The sequence below is a fragment of the Branchiostoma belcheri genome, unplaced genomic scaffold (genome assembly GCF_001625305.1).
Source record: "Branchiostoma belcheri isolate BF01 breed outbred unplaced genomic scaffold, Haploidv18h27 scaffold20, whole genome shotgun sequence".
NCBI lineage: Eukaryota > Metazoa > Chordata > Leptocardii > Amphioxiformes > Branchiostomatidae > Branchiostoma > Branchiostoma belcheri.
The window spans coordinates 1,816,796-1,832,529 of NW_017803491.1; the positions used below are offsets into that span (position 1 = coordinate 1,816,796).

The following is a 15,734-nucleotide window of genomic DNA, read 5'->3' on the forward strand; positions in this document are numbered from 1 at the left end:
ACAGAGAAGAGGCTGTTGTCATCAGTCCTTTGTTCCCCGGCGCATCACTCTACCCAGGTGATGGCGCCACCGGGGGCGATGCCACTTTCGGGGTCACTGGGGGTCAGAGGTCTAACAAAGGCAGTAAAGCCGGTTTGGGACGTGACATGACAGTCAAGTAGGAGACTCCGCAGAAAAACAACGTTCAAAAGGTCAGCATAGGAGACAGTCACTAGTGGTTGACATTTGGACGTTTCAAAAATGAATACCGATTTAGGCCACACCGATTTAATTTTATGGATGACATCCCCGCGCGCATTGATTTTCGCCCGATCTCAAAAAAAAAAAAAAGATCACGTATTCCGAGGCTCTGGCCTGGCTTTAGGCCTGGGTAGTGCATGGTGGTGATAACTCTGGTTGACGGCAGCCAGGCTACCGAAGCTCCAAGACTCAAGAACTCAGTACATACGTCAGCAGTGTCGATTCATATATTCCGCAAAAATCCAGCATGTGTCGGCCTATCGTATACGTCGCTATGTAATGCGCCAAATTCACAATACCAGGTTTGTATTCCTGTGGTTTTGTAGCATTTTTATTTTTGGCCGGATTTTTATTTTTTTCGCCCGCGCGCACTAGTTTGGGGGTCTTCAGAGGATGTCATCCATAAAATTAAATCGGTGTGGCCTTAAAGAAAAGAAAGGTATATTGAAACAGTTGCCCTCAATGAGTCTCAAGCCCCTTTAAAGGTCACAAGTTACCATTTCTTTATCATAAGTAAAAAAGGACTATATATCTTAACATGTGGGTATATCATACTAATTAAGGGACGCCATAATTCACAGGAACATCAGTTATTGTGATAGTTGTAGTTTAAAGCTTTTTTTGTACACTCTGCATATTATTCCTAAGCATTCCCGGTTGTATTATCACGCTACATGTGAGGAATTGCTGTATGATATTAAGACAGAACCAATTCTAATCTCTGACATAAAACAAAACCTTTCGACTGTTACTCACAAATCCAATAGGAACTTTAATACGGAAACTGTAGAGACAGTTTCCGGCTGGGCATTTCCTCTTAAGGACCAACACGAGCTGTCCTGAATACAAATCACCCATTAAAACGTGATTTGCCCAAAAATAGGAAAACAGTCGCCTATGTCTGTTAAAAACGATTTGTTCCCAAATATCCTGGCATCAATCAGATACTTTACGATCCCTTCTAAAAGTGGCGTATTCGTGGGGAGTTTTCAACAATCTGGCAAATTCCATCCTGACAGAAGTATAATTTACTTCTCCATGGTTAACCAGTATGTAGTAGGTTTTCTATGCGATATATGGCTAGTCGTTAGGGGGCGTAGCTATCGGAAACTTGCTCAAGTGTCTTGAATGGGCTCGCCGTGTCTGTGTGAGAAATGGCTTACCTGCAAATCAGGTTATCGGGAATAAAGGCTCCTGTTGTTGTTTGTACTTTGATGGAACGACCCGTATCATTAGGAGAGACATGGGAGCGAAAGGACCCAGAGTCTGGCCCCGGGGCTAGATTCAGGCGGAGTTTTCTTGTGTTATCCGACACCTTTTGTACCGACATACAATTAGTTTTCGTTTTCAATAAACATTAGACGGTAAATGGAGCTCTGTGCAACATGCCGACAGAAGGCACCAGTAGGGAAGAGTGTCAGACTTTCAGAAAGGTTGAAAATATTCGTATACGAAATAGTACAAGCCTGGGGTGAAATTCTTCTCTCAACATTAGGTCCTGTGACCCCGGTCGCATTAAAACTCGACACAAAGAAGACGTAGTGTGTTCTCCTACACAATAAGAGCCCCTGTTTTCAGCTAGCTTATATCGGAACAGCATGTGGTGGCAGGATTTATGGGGAGTGTTTCGAGGCATTTTAGGCATGAGAAAAAAAGTATGACTTTCAAGCAATAAGTGCTGAAGCTATGCAGGTATGTGCCCGCAAATTGATTCTGCCGGCCGGTTTCTTTGTTCTCCTAGTGGTCGGGCAACTCCTGTGTATGTCAGGTCACTGGGCTTTAGCAGCAGCACGAGTGAAAGGTTGGCGTGTCGACCAATCACGGCAGGCCTGTGACACAAAAGGTGAAAGCTGCTGTGATAAGCAGGCAGCAGACTGAGTCCACCCTGTTGTGTTTTTAAGACGTCAAAAGGGGGAGAGAGAAGACGCTGCTTGGCAGTACTGTAGGTTTACGCCCGCTTTGGTCCAAGCCCCAGGCCGACTATGTCCCACTACGCCAGCCAACTGAAGAGGGACGCCCAGGTCCCGATCGGGACGCGGTTCACGGTGCACCGCAGCAAGGTAAGCAGCAGCAGCAGCCACGCGGCTTCCGCCGGGGCGAGCGCAACCTACAGCGCCCACAGCAACCTCTACCATGGCGCGGTCAACGCGAACGCCTACCACTACGAGACCGACCTCACGGAGCGATTCAACTCGTACGCCATCAAGGTGCGTCTCCTGGAGGACGACAACAGGCGGATCGGGATCCGAAACGAGGAGTTGGAAATCCTTATCAAGGAGCTGAGGACCAAAATCACGGAACTCAGCCATTTAAATGGTATCATGTCGAGCGAGCTCGAGTTCTACCGTGCCGAAAACGGGAAGCTCGCCAACGTCATTGAAACCCTGGAGTTGAGGAATTCCGGCTTACAGTCGCAGGTAAACGAGGCCATAGAGGCCGGCGAGAGGGCAAAGGCGAGGATCAACGAGTTGATGAGGCAGATGGAGAAGTTATTTCACGAGAAGGAGCTTATCGCGAGAGAATACGAGAGGAGTCAGGAGACGACAACCACCACGTTTAAGTACGAGGAGTACAACCAGAAGATCACCATTCTGCACCAGACCATCAATGACCTGGAGAGTTCGATCAGGATCCTGAAGGTCGACAACAAGGACCTGGAGAAAGCAGTCGGGAAGAAGAATAACGACATACAAGTGCTAACAGCCGACAAGGTACGCATAGAACACGAGCTTAGTCAATGGGCAGCAGAGAAGAGACGTCTACTTGAGCAGATCTCCTCAGTGACAGAAAGTAAGCGCCTGCTTGAGCTTGAGATCATCAAACTGAGGGAGGAATCTATGAACGCCAGCATTACCATTCAGCAAACGTCAGCAAGTTTCTCCTCGGCCGCATCGCCATCAAGTGACCAGAAGGACAGAGAGATAGAAGACCTGATGAACGAGTTGCAGAGGATGAGAGACATGAACGACAGCTTGAAGAAGGACATGACGACCATGGAGCTGAAGATGGAAGAAGCTGGAAGTAGAGACGCCGGCGGATTCGGAGTCGGAGTTGGAGGGGGTCAAGGGGGCGTGACCACCGAAGACGTCCAGAGAAAGGACAGGGAACTGGACGACGCCAGAGACGAGCTAGCAAGGCTGAAGGCAGAGCTAGACAAGGCTAATGCAGACAACATGAGGATACAGGGAGACATGGGGAAGATGAAGATGCAGTTGGATTCAACACAAAAGGAGATGCAGAATGCTCAACAGGATGCCAGAGCAGCGGCCCAGAAAGAAGGAGGGGAAGCTAAGAGACTCCAGGGAGAGCTAGACCGACTTCGTGCCCAACTAGAAGCAAAGGACAGAGAAGCCAAGGCCTTAAAAGACAAGGTAGATGGTTTAAATAACGAAAAGAGAAATCTCCAACGCAAGCTGGAGGACACAGAGAGGGAGGCAGGAAAACAAAGGAAACAGATGGATGATCTGAAGAGGCAGAAGGAGAGAAGTGCAAGTCAAAGTGCGGAAGGAGATAAAATGAAACAAGAGAACAGAGAGTTGACACTGAAGATGAACAGGTTCGAGTCGCAGATAGGACAGCTCCAGTCTGAGCTGGACATCGCCCTGAGGAAGATTGAGGAGTTGGCTCGAGAGAACGAAACGCTGGATGCAGACAACGCAAACCTGAAGTCAGAGAGGGATCTGTTGAAGAATCGCCTAGCTGACAAGGAAAGCGAGCTACAAGACGCTCTAGACGAGTTGGCCAGGCTACGAAAGGAGAGGCTAGAGTTTGAAACGATGACAAAGGAGGTCAGCCATACAGAGGTCACGTTCCAAGGCAAGGTTCAAGACTTGGAAGACCAGCTGGCCGCTCTCCAGAGGAGGCTGAAAGACGCTCAGGCAGAGAACGAAGCCAAGGACAGGGAACTGAGAGAAGCACAGATGGATCTTGAGAGCGCTGAACGCAAAATGACCATCATAACGGAGGAGAAGAAGAGGTTAGAGAGCGACTCCGATAACATCAAAGATGCGGGGAAGGGTCTCGAAGACAAGTGCTTCACACTGGAGAGCAGGTGCACCTCCTTACAGGCTGAGCTAGAGGCACTCAGGAAGCAGCTTCAAGACAAAGACGACGCTCTCAAGGAAGTAGAAGACGAAAGGGCGAGGCTAGAGATAGAGAAGGGAGACATAGAGAACAAGATGCACGGAATGGAAGGAGAAATGAAGAGGATTAAGGTTGACCTAGACAGCGCTAAGGGGCAAGTAGAGCAGCTGTCAGGGCCCATGCAGGAACAGCAGTCGTCCCTCAGCAAAGTCGAACAGAAAAACGTCCAGCTCCAGAAGAAAATCGTCACCTTGGAGACCGAAAATGGCAAACTCAAAGACCAGCTAGCTGGAAAAGCCAAGGAGTTACAAGACATGAAGAACAAGATGGACAAGATCGGTAAAGAACGCGACGAACTCCGAAACCAGCTGAGGGGATTGGAAAAGAAGACCAAGGAGCAGGAAAACCAGATCATTTCCATGACGACCAAAATAACAACACTGGAAACACAAATCAAGTCTCTCCAAGAGCAGATTTTCATTCTGAAAGAATCCTCGTCAAAAGTCACAGAATACGAAAGGAAGATCACCATCTTGGAGAGAGATCTTTCCGTCAAGGTCACCTCGGAAAAAGAACTGAGGTCAGAGGTTACAGAGTTGAAGAGGACGGTCAAGGAGCTGACGAAGACGAAGGACACCCTGGAGAGGACCAGGAAGCAACTGACGGTCAAGGTGGAGAAATTAGAGATCACCATGAAGCAGTTGGAGGTAGGTCAAACAATTTTTCTTTCTCAATGGTAAATTGTGTTGATAAACTACCTAAAATGTACAGGTCTACATGTAGATAACAGCAGATGTTGCCAACCTGGGAAAAATATACCAAACTCTCTATGCCAACATGTTCAATGAAGCTTGAATGTCAGTACACTGTGTGCGCCTAACATTAAGCAACGTCTTACAAGCAGCTCCATATACTACACAGTAATTGTGGGTTCTCTGAGTAAATACAATTTTCATGGGAAGAAAATTCAATAAGCATGAAGGTGTGATTGAATTATGCCAGCAACAATGCAGTGTTACATCCACAAACTATCCACAAACGACATGACTATGCACTCTAATCAAATGTGCCTGTACTGTGTGGGGAGGGGGGCACACTTTATCTCAATATGGCTTGTGTATATAGTCCATTGGGAACATGGGTATAGGGCATGGATTCTGAATGTGTTATTTGTTCTACATTTATTGCATACAACGCTGATAATGCATTGTTGTGCACAATGATTAAGCTTACTTCCGGTATGGGTGGGCCAAGTCTAAGGATGGAGTACACGTGTATGGGTGGGTCATTGTGACATCCGGTATTTCAGGCATGCAAAATATTCGTTTTCTGGTCAGGCCAAAATGTCACAAGTGTCGTTAGTAAATACCGATTTATTCAAGCAATAATAATCAGACTCTCTAAAACGCCCAATCAATAAACTACATGTATGCATCCAGCTGTGAAATAGTGACTAAACATGATCTAACACTTAGTTGAACATTATGTAAAGTTTAATATGGTAAGTGAACTGTAAAGGTGCCTACATATACTTGTATACGTTTGTGTATTAACATCATTTAATTTGGAGTGTATTTTGATTCTAGTAGTAGCAGAACTGCATGCATATGTACTGTAGTTTGTTAATGAAAAAATCGTTCAAAGATATGGGGTTTGCTTATTTGATGTTCTCTTTTATGAATTTATATCACAGGTGAAAGTAACCGAAGGAGAGGAGGCCATTGTCAAGGTGCAGAGTTTAACTTTGAAGACGTCCCACCTGGAGAAACAAGTAGAGATGTACAAGGTCAAGTTGGAAGGATCTTCAAAGGAGGTACAAGCCACTGTCACTTTGTTACATGTGTGCAATGCAGTATCAAAGAGAATAGTCCACACAGAACATGGCACCACTTACAATTCTCTCATTTGATAACGAAACCGGGCAAATATATGTTTGAGAATGGTTAAGATATGTCATATATGATAGTACACATTTTAGACCTAGGACCTGACTCGTGCAGGACAGGAAACAGGACACTGAGATGTGCACCGTAAGGAGTATGATGTTTCACACTGTCGTCTGATGAGAATTGAATTTTTATCTCCTATATTCTCTCGATATTTCGCAGATAAAGGAACTGGAGAACGAGATTGAGAGGTTGATGGAGGAGAACCGGGAGATGAAGAGGACCATCATCCGCCTGGGCGATCAGGACCAATACAACCTAGAGCAGGTAGGTTTGAAAGCACTGTGTGCATCTTATAAAGAAGAGTAATAGGGAGGGGTGGTAGGAGGGGTGGGGATGCAGTACCTTAGTTTATCACCTTAGATCCTGTGAATTAAGAATCTCACTCAGAGGGATGCAATCAGTAGTGTAAAAAAGTGGACCCCCAATAGGCTTTGTATCTCCAAATATACTTTAACATAGGTTGGCATGAACATTTTCTGGATGCTTTTTGTATGTTTGTTTGTTTTTTTGTTTTTTTGTTTGAACCATTATTCATAAAATACTCAAATCGAGCTGCTGCATATGCAGTACATAGTCCTACATCCACGTGGATAAAAACGCTTGAGTTTGGAGGCAGGTCATGTCGACCGAAGTAAATCAAGCAGAACAAACAAGCAAGGGCATCGAAGACACTGTCGCACCGGAGCATGCAGACTACTTTAGCAGTGTTAGGAGAGTTGATTATTTTGGCCTCAGGACAGATGAAAACACAAAAAGGGGGCGGGACAGGGGCCAGTGACAAACAACAACTGCAGAACAGATATTTTTCAATCTAATCTTAAACAAAAAAATAAAAAAAGAATTAATGCTAATAACAACTCCCTTCTCCGATTGGGTAGTTAACATTTGGTTTGATTTTCCCAAGTACTGTAGTAAACTGGGATAATAATGTGAATCAACATCTAGGAGAGAATGTTTGAATCCAGCCATGTACATGTATAAATGCTGAATGATCAGTTGGTGATGAGGAATTTGCAGCACTACAGGTGGTCTTCCTTAGTCACGGTAAACCTACCATGTTCCAGGGATATGGTTGTGAGGAAACGTCACCAAAAGAAGAACATTTGTGTAAACACCTGTACATAATCACATTACCGAGCTGTTGGGAACCTGTTCAATACCTCCATTGTGATCCAATCCCTGCTTGTTATCGCCATTAGATGTAGAGTACTGTTTGATTGACATGGGCAGTGTTAAACAGCCCGCAGGACCATTTTCTCGACTGGCTATCTCTTCTGTAATTTTCTCCCCAAACCCTCTGGTAGCTGACCCTCTGCTTTGTGTAAATCAAATTGTGGATTCCGCTAAAAGCCGACAATAGCGGCTTCATCATTGCTCAAATACCTTGATGACACATGATAGATCACGGTAAAGCAATAGTAAACACTTACTAAACGCCACAACGTACAACGAAATGGATAGCTACATGCAAATATTTACACCAGTTGCTTTCCCGTTTTCATAGAATAAGAGGACGCTAGTATGTAGGTTTATAAAATCACATACGGTGCCGAGGATTTTCTGTGCTCAAGGTTGCTAGGCAAAGCCTGTAATCGTGCCCTCAGGATATATGGACGGTGTTGGTGCTATCACATACTCCGCCTGTTTATTATTGAGAAAGCTGTGAAATCTACTTTTGTTTCAAGAGTAACGAAACTACGGGTACCTACAATTCTGGACTATGGCATCATGTAGACAAGGGGGAGTATAAATTACTACAGTACACTGCAAAGGGAGTATAAATGTACACTGTGCATAGTTAGTGAAATCCATTTTTTTTTGTTTCAAGAATAGCGAAACTACAAAACAGTTCTTGACTATGGCATCATGTAGACAAGTGGGAGTATAAATGTACACTGACGTCAAAGGGAGTACAAATGCACACTGTGTATAGGTAAATCTTGACTTTTTTTATAACGATTGCTGTGTCGTCTATAGGCCATCAGACAAATTGACGACCTGTCCGGACGAATCGACAACCAACAGATTGATGACGTCAGAAAGATGGTGGCATCAAAAGATATGCAGGTATGACCTTCGACGTGAAAGGCATTGGTACTTAAGATTAACAAAATCTTAAACATAATGTTATATCTGAAATGTCTAATTGAAAACTCTTTCTATGGCAACATTTAGCCACAAATACTGATAATGTGATATTACGGGATAAAAAATTACAATTTTTGATGTAATGCGTATTGAGTGCTACTGTTACCTTCTGTGAACGTGGTCTAAGATAGTCATTTTCTTCTTTGCTGAAATAGATTCCCTACATCGAAACAATTCTGGTAGATGTTTAAGGAGAGTAGTTAGAGGTTTCAAAGATGCTTCTGATTGCCTTCTCACCAGATCCCCCTTCCTCTATTTCTAGTCACACCAATTTCAACCCATGATTACATCCATGTACCTCTTTATACTCCCAGGTGAAGGCTCTCACTGAGCAGATCGATGTTCTAATGGAAGAAAACAAACGTCTTGAGGCTTCGGTTCTATCCTTCCGTGATACTAGCAGTCCTCTTGGCTCAACACAAAACGGGCCGTCAAGTCCACCATCCCTGCTTGATCTTGATTCTTAGACTTTCCTTTCTATTAAAGCTTCACTCTATTCCTTTCCTTAGTATCTGCATACACAGTAGACTAGACCATCGTTTGGGTATCTTTATCACGATAACCATTCTTTGCTGTTGTAGAGTTAGTACAATAGATCACTAATCTTCAGCATAACACATTTGTGTCCCTCATATAATTCAAGTTAAATTGATAACATTCATATCATCACCGCATAGATTATATAGATGGCTTTTTCTTTGTGTTTGGCTAATCATACACTTGTGCCCATCATTTTGGTGACGCCTTAGGAGCGGAGCCTGCCCTTTTTATTTGTAGCGATTTTGCTTCACCTGCACGCTAATTAACTTTCTGCTTGTCGGCCTGTCGCGTAGGTGAGGCAGCTTGGAGAGCAGATCAAAGTGCTTATGGAGGAGAACTCTCGGCTAGAGACAGCTTTAATCAGCGCTAACACCGCCACACACACAACCACCACCATCCTTCAGAACGGTAGCGTGTCTTCCCAAGAGTCTAGTGTTGGGAAGTGGTCTGGGGGGAGCTCTACCATTTCAGGAGGCACCATGAACTTCACGACACAACAACATGGCGGATCGGCGACGTTTTCCCAACATGGCGGATCCATGAGTCAGCACAGCGTGGTGTCTCACCAGAAACATACGACCAATGAGATGCACGGTGGGGTGGTGACGCATGGACATCACGTGACACACCAGGGGAAAACAGTATCAAGCTCCACCGTATCAGGACAGGTGGGAATTACTACAGTACGGTCAGAAGCTTTCGATAGAGCTGAAAAGCATGCAGCAGTGGTTTCAGGGGCTTTTGAGCAAGCTGGGCTGCATAATGTAACGGTGTCAGCTGCAGGAGCAATGCATAATAAAACGCAATCAAGCATGGTGTCGGGAAGCACTTTCGCCGCTGAAACTGCACTTGGCAATGCTCATTGTCATTGTCATTGCCATAAAACAGAAACGTCCACTGTTACCACTGTTACCCTAAACAAGGGCGTTGAAAATGTCGATGGCAAAGTCACTATTACTTCTGTATCAGGCGATGCAAAAGTTGACGAATCTTCCGTCAATGTAATGACAGGCAATGCTACAGAATACGTTACTGCAGCCACCGGTTCTTCTGAAAGTGTAGATGTATCACACAAAGTAGCTGAGCATAGCTCTTGCACTACAGTAAACACAACGCGCGATGTGAAGGTAACAGAGAGCATAGTTTCAGTAACAGGGGCATCAGCGTCGACAGAATCTACCATAGGAGGCGTTGCCACTATCACCAAAACTTCGAAATCAGAAGCGTCCTCTGAAAATGATATTATTTCTACATCTACCGAAAAGATCACATTGGCATCAACATCATCGGTAGATTCTGTCAGCCAAGCTGTGTTGAATTCAGGTTCTAGTACAGACTCCGTCACCGTAGTCACTGTATCTTCGGGGACTATTGATGAGGCATCGAACGTATCAGGCGTGGTGACAGAAAATGTTTCCGTTGTAATAAATGGAAAAGGTACCATGAGTCTAGACACTGTGGAGTCAGGCACAATTTTCACTAGCGTCACTGAAGAGTCGCAAAACTCTAGTGCTTTGTCGTCAGGTGTAGTTACAGAAGATGTTACATTGACAGTACAGGCATCAGACGTCACTACAGATCAGGCCAATATGGTGACAGAAACATCAGTGATAAAATCGGCTACGTTGTCTGAAAAATCACAGGTCACTTCAGGAAAGGTTGTTACGGTAACCAAATCTTCAGAAGTAGGAAGTGATCAAGTCACTATTTCATCAGACGCTATCGTAGCTGGCGTCCTTGAAACACAAACGTCGTCTGATTCTTTGTCTTTGTCCACATCAGGGGAAACTGGTTTGTCTGACCAGTCAGGTGTAGTGACGGAAAAGGTGGGTAATGAAGACCAAGTTACAGTTGAAGGGTTGAACACAACATCTGTCACTTCAGTTACCTCAGAGTCGGAGTCAGTTGTTTTGTCGTCAGGTATAGTGACTGTTGAGGGGGTTTCAATGACAGTGCAGGCATCAGAAGCTATCACAGACCAGGTTAAGGTGGTGACGGGAGTCACAGAAGAGTCTAAAAAGTCTAGTGTGCTGTCGTCAGGTGTAGAAACGTCGGCAAATGTCACAATGGTGGTGCAGTCATCAGAAGTCGCTACAGATCAGGTCAATATGGTGACAGGAAAATCGATGACATCAGTGGTAGAATCATCTACGTCTGAAAAATCACAAGTCTCTACAGGAAATATCGTTACGGTTACCAAGTCATCAGTAGAAGGAAGTGAGCAAGTTGACATTTTATCAGGCGGTAGCATAGGTGGTGTCCTAGTAACACAAGCATCTTCTGATTCCGTAACTTTCTCCACATCAGGGGAAACTGTTGAGGGTAGTACTGTTTTGTCTGGCCGGTCAGGTGTAGTGACAGAGAAGGTCGTCATAGTAACTGAATCAGCTACAGGTGATCAGGACCAAGTTACAGTTGAAGAGTTGAACACTACATCTGTCAATTCACTTACCTCAGAGTCGGAGTCAGTTGTTTTGTCGTCAGGTATAGTGACTGTTGAGGATGTTTCAATGACAGTGCAGGCATCAGAAGCTATCACAGACCAGGTTAAGGTGGTGACGGAAGTCACAGAAGAGTCGAAAAAGTCTAGTGTGCAGTCGTCTGGTGTAGAAACGTCGGCAAATGTCACAATGGTGGTGCAGTCATCAGAAGTCGCTACAGATCAGGTCAATGTGGTGACAGGAACATCGGTGACATCAGTGGTAGAATCAGCTACGTCTGAAACATCACAGGTCTCTACAGGAAATATCGTTACGGTTACCACGTCATCAGTAATGGGAGGTGAGCAAGTTGACATTTCATCAGGAGGTACCATAGGTGGCGTCCTGAGAACAGACGCGTTGTCTGATTCCCTAACTTTCTCCACATCAGGGGAAACTGTTGAGGGTAGTGCTGTGTTGTCTAACCAGTCAGGTGTAGTGACGGAGAAGGTAGTCATTGTAACTGAATCAGCTATAGGTGATAAAGACCAAGTTACAGTTGAAGGGTTGAACACAACACCTGTCACTTCAGTTACCTCAGAGTCGGAGTCAGTTGTTTTGCCGTCTGATATAGTGACTGTTGAGGGGGTTTCAATGACAGTGCAGGCATCAGAAGCTATCACAGAACAGGTTGGTGTGGTAACTGAAGTCACAGAAGAGTCGAAAAAGTCTAGTGTGCTGTCGTCAGGTGCAGAAACGTCAGAAAATGTCACAATGGTGGTGCAGTCATCAGAAGTCGCTACAGATCAGGTCAATGTGGTGACAGGAACATCGGTGACATCAGTGGTAGAATCAGCTACGTCTGAAAAGTCACAGGTCTCTACAGGAAATATCGTTACGGTTACCACGTCATCAGTGGAAGGAAGTGATCAAGTTGAAATTTCATCAGGCGGTAGCATAGGTGGCGTCCAGCTGGGAACACAAGCATCTTCTGATACCCTAACTGTCTCCACATCAGGGGAAACTGTTGAGGGCAGTACTGTGTTGTCTGGCCAGTCAGGTGTAGTGACAGAGAAGGTCGTCATAGTAACTGAATCAGCTATAGGTAATAAGGACCAAGTTACCGTTGAAGGGTTGAACACAAAATCTGTCACTTCAGTTACCTCAGAGTCGGAGTCAGTTATTTTGTCGCCCGATATAGTGGCTGCTGAGGGAGTTTCAATGACAGTGCAGGCATCAGAAGCTATCACAGAACAGATTGGTGTGGTAACTGAAGTCACAGAAGAGTCGACTGTTTTGTCGTCAGGTGTTGTGACTGTTGAGGGGGTTTCAATGACAGTGCATGCATCAGAAGCTATCACAGACCAGGTTAAGGTAGTGACGGAAGTCACAGAAGAGTCGAAAAAGTCTAGTGTGCTGTCGTCAGGTGTAGAAACGTCGGCAAATGTCACAATGGTGGTGCAGTCATCAGAAGTCGCTACAGATCAGGTCAATATGGTGACAGGAACATCGGTGGTAGAATCAGCTACGTCTGAAAAATCACAGGTCTCTACAGGAAATATCGTTACGGTTACCAAGTCATCAGTAATGGGAGGTGAGCAAGTTGGAATTTCATCAGGCGGTAGCATAGGTGGTGTCCTAGTAACAGACACATTGTCCGATTCCCTAACCATGTCCGCATCTGGAGAAACTGTTGAGGGTAGTACTGCGTTGTCTACTGAGTCAGGTGTAGTGACGGAGAAGGTAGTCATTTTAACTGAATCAGCTGTTAGTGAGGGCCAAGTTACTTCAGTTACCTCAGAGTCCAAGTCAGAATCAGTTGGTTTATCGTCCGATATAATGACAGAGGGGGTTGTGTTGACGGTAAATGTATCAGAGGCTATTACAGAACAGGCTAATATTGCAACAGAAACATCAGTGGCTGTAGTTTCGCAAACTGTGGCGGTGTCAGAAAACTCACAATCACAATCAGAAAACTCTACTGTGGTGACAACAGTATCCAGCACACAGATGGCATCTTCAGAAGTGATAGATTCTATGCAAACTTCTATGGTGTCGGTGTCAGGCACAGCAATGCTTTCTACAGAGGTGGCATCAACCTCTTCTTCGGCTGAGGTGGTAACGGGCTCATCGGAGTTATCACAGAACATTGTTTCTAACGACTTCGTTACCGAAACGCAGACGGTGACAACAGGTGAGGTACACACCACCACTCAAGTTATGGGAGGAACAGCCACGTCCTCAAGTACCGCCGAAAAAATCATGGTGAACGTGCCGATTAGCAAGAGCGTCGTGGTCCATGGAGCAGGGGACCTTGCAGCTGGGCAGAAGATCAAAGTTAATGTGCCGCATGCACAGAGTATTTCAACCGCCAACGCATCTGGTAGTGGTCAAACCATCAGTGTCAATGTGCCCATGACCGCTGACCAAACCATCACGACTCACACCATGTCAAGCGAGAAGATCATGGTGAACGTTCCCATGGCAACGACGCACACGACTCACACCACGTCAAGCGAGAAGATCATGGTGAATGTTCCCATGACAACGACTCACACCACGTCAAGCGAGAAGATCATGGTCAACGTTCCCATGGCAACGACTCACACCGTCACGACGCAGGAGCACATGTCGATGGCTGGATCGGCAGGGCAAAGCGTCACGGTCCAGGGAGGGCAGATGGCAACAGGGGCAGCCCAGAAGATCATGGTTAACGTGCCAATGGCAGGTGGATCAGGAGCACAAGTCGGACAAACCGTTACAATGCACGGAGGAGGTGAAAGCCACGCGGCCGGTCAGAAAATCATGGTCAACCTGCCTACATCGGCAGTAAGCACCGAGGCCAGCGGCTCACAGAAGATTATGGTTAACGTACCAGTGACACAGACTGTAACCGTGTCACCAACTGTTACAGTCAATGTTCCGGTTACCAAAAGCTGATGAACATTAGATCTGAGTTGGTGATATCCAATATAAAGCAATTATATGGAGGATGGCCTATTTATTTTATGTCTATGTGGGGTGTGAGTTGAAGACAAGAAAACAGCAATATCAGGAAAACAACTGTGAAATTAGATAAAAGAAGGATGACATGCATGTGTTACTCTTGCTCTATTATGGTGCCATTGTGGTTTTGATCTGATCTACTATGTGATAACTTGGGCTTGGTTAAGGGTTTACTTGTATTTCGAAAACAAAGCTATTCTAAATGTGATAGTTTCTTCGATATTTTCAACATCGCCTTTTCCTGGCAAGTTTATTTTTACGACACAACCTATCTGCAATTAGCCAAGCAATGGATGGAACTATAGTTAGTGAGTTGAATAGCCCATACCATTATGTCTATTACATGTCGACCACAAGTGTATTCTTATCTCGATTTGGCCATTCATATACAAATGTGAGACAACAGCCTTGAACAGGACAGTCTGAAATGTGTCATAGGTCGTTACCATTGCCATGTATTAATCCTTTACTGCAGGAGTACTTATTTTTGGCTGCGTATATAAGATAGTTTCATTGGCTATGTGTGATAGACTGGAGGATACTGCGGATATATATTTGAGAGTTGGTACCGAGGGAATTTCGATGGGGGTGTTGGCCGGTTTGTACTGTTATTTGAGGTTTTGGGGTTGTTGGATAATGGTTGATAGTTTATATCACAATAGTCAATATTCACATAAGGAAATCTCTTCATAACTGCAGCAAATGTTCGGTGACAGCATATCTGGCAAAGCTTATACCTACAAGCTTAAGGACCACCTAGTTCTTTTTTGTTAATGACGACACGACTGTCAAAAACAGTGACTGTCATAATTTCACGTTCCGTGACTGTCAGGTGAACTTTCATGCTAGTACTGTCATAATTTGTTTTCCCAACATCAATAAATACAAACTATTGTGTATTTCTTAAACTGTTGTCTGACTACTGGAGTCCTTGCAGGAAAAAAATGATAAGTTCCTTACTCTTTGGTTGCTATCTGAAATATTTGACAGATGACATATGGGTGAATAAAACCATACACTGAGACCTTTAAAATGACCTTCAGATGACACACACACAACACAAAATAAATGACCCGGACTGTGTTTAATGGTTGCTGAGGCTGAACAATGCTCGACCCTGCGTCCTTGACTGTCTGGGTGATTGAGACCTGTTTTACCAGTAACCTATCCATCTATAGATTTTTATGATGTTAGGGGACTAATGGAGCATTTCAGGGACAAAGAAATGTTTAGCCGTATTTTGTAAGGACGTATATTAGATCCAAATATGTTAAGGCTACATCAACACAAAATACATTAGCATCGTGGCTTTGTCAAAAAGATTTTTGCCTAAAAGTCCTGCAACAAT

General features: G+C 44.7%; 1 protein-coding gene across 1 annotated transcript; it reads left to right on the forward strand.

Moving 5' to 3' along the window:
* The first annotated feature begins 1,991 nt into the window (after positions 1-1,991).
* LOC109469075 (serine-rich adhesin for platelets-like) lies at positions 1,992-15,283 on the forward strand. The gene is made up of 6 exons (XM_019767461.1): positions 1,992-5,030; positions 6,017-6,136; positions 6,432-6,536; positions 8,250-8,339; positions 9,254-10,049; positions 10,269-15,283. Exons 1-6 carry the CDS (start codon positions 2,223-2,225, stop codon positions 14,318-14,320), a joined length of 7,971 nt encoding a protein of 2,656 aa, XP_019623020.1. The 5' UTR covers positions 1,992-2,222; the 3' UTR covers positions 14,321-15,283.
* Positions 15,284-15,734: the final 451 nt, after the last annotated feature.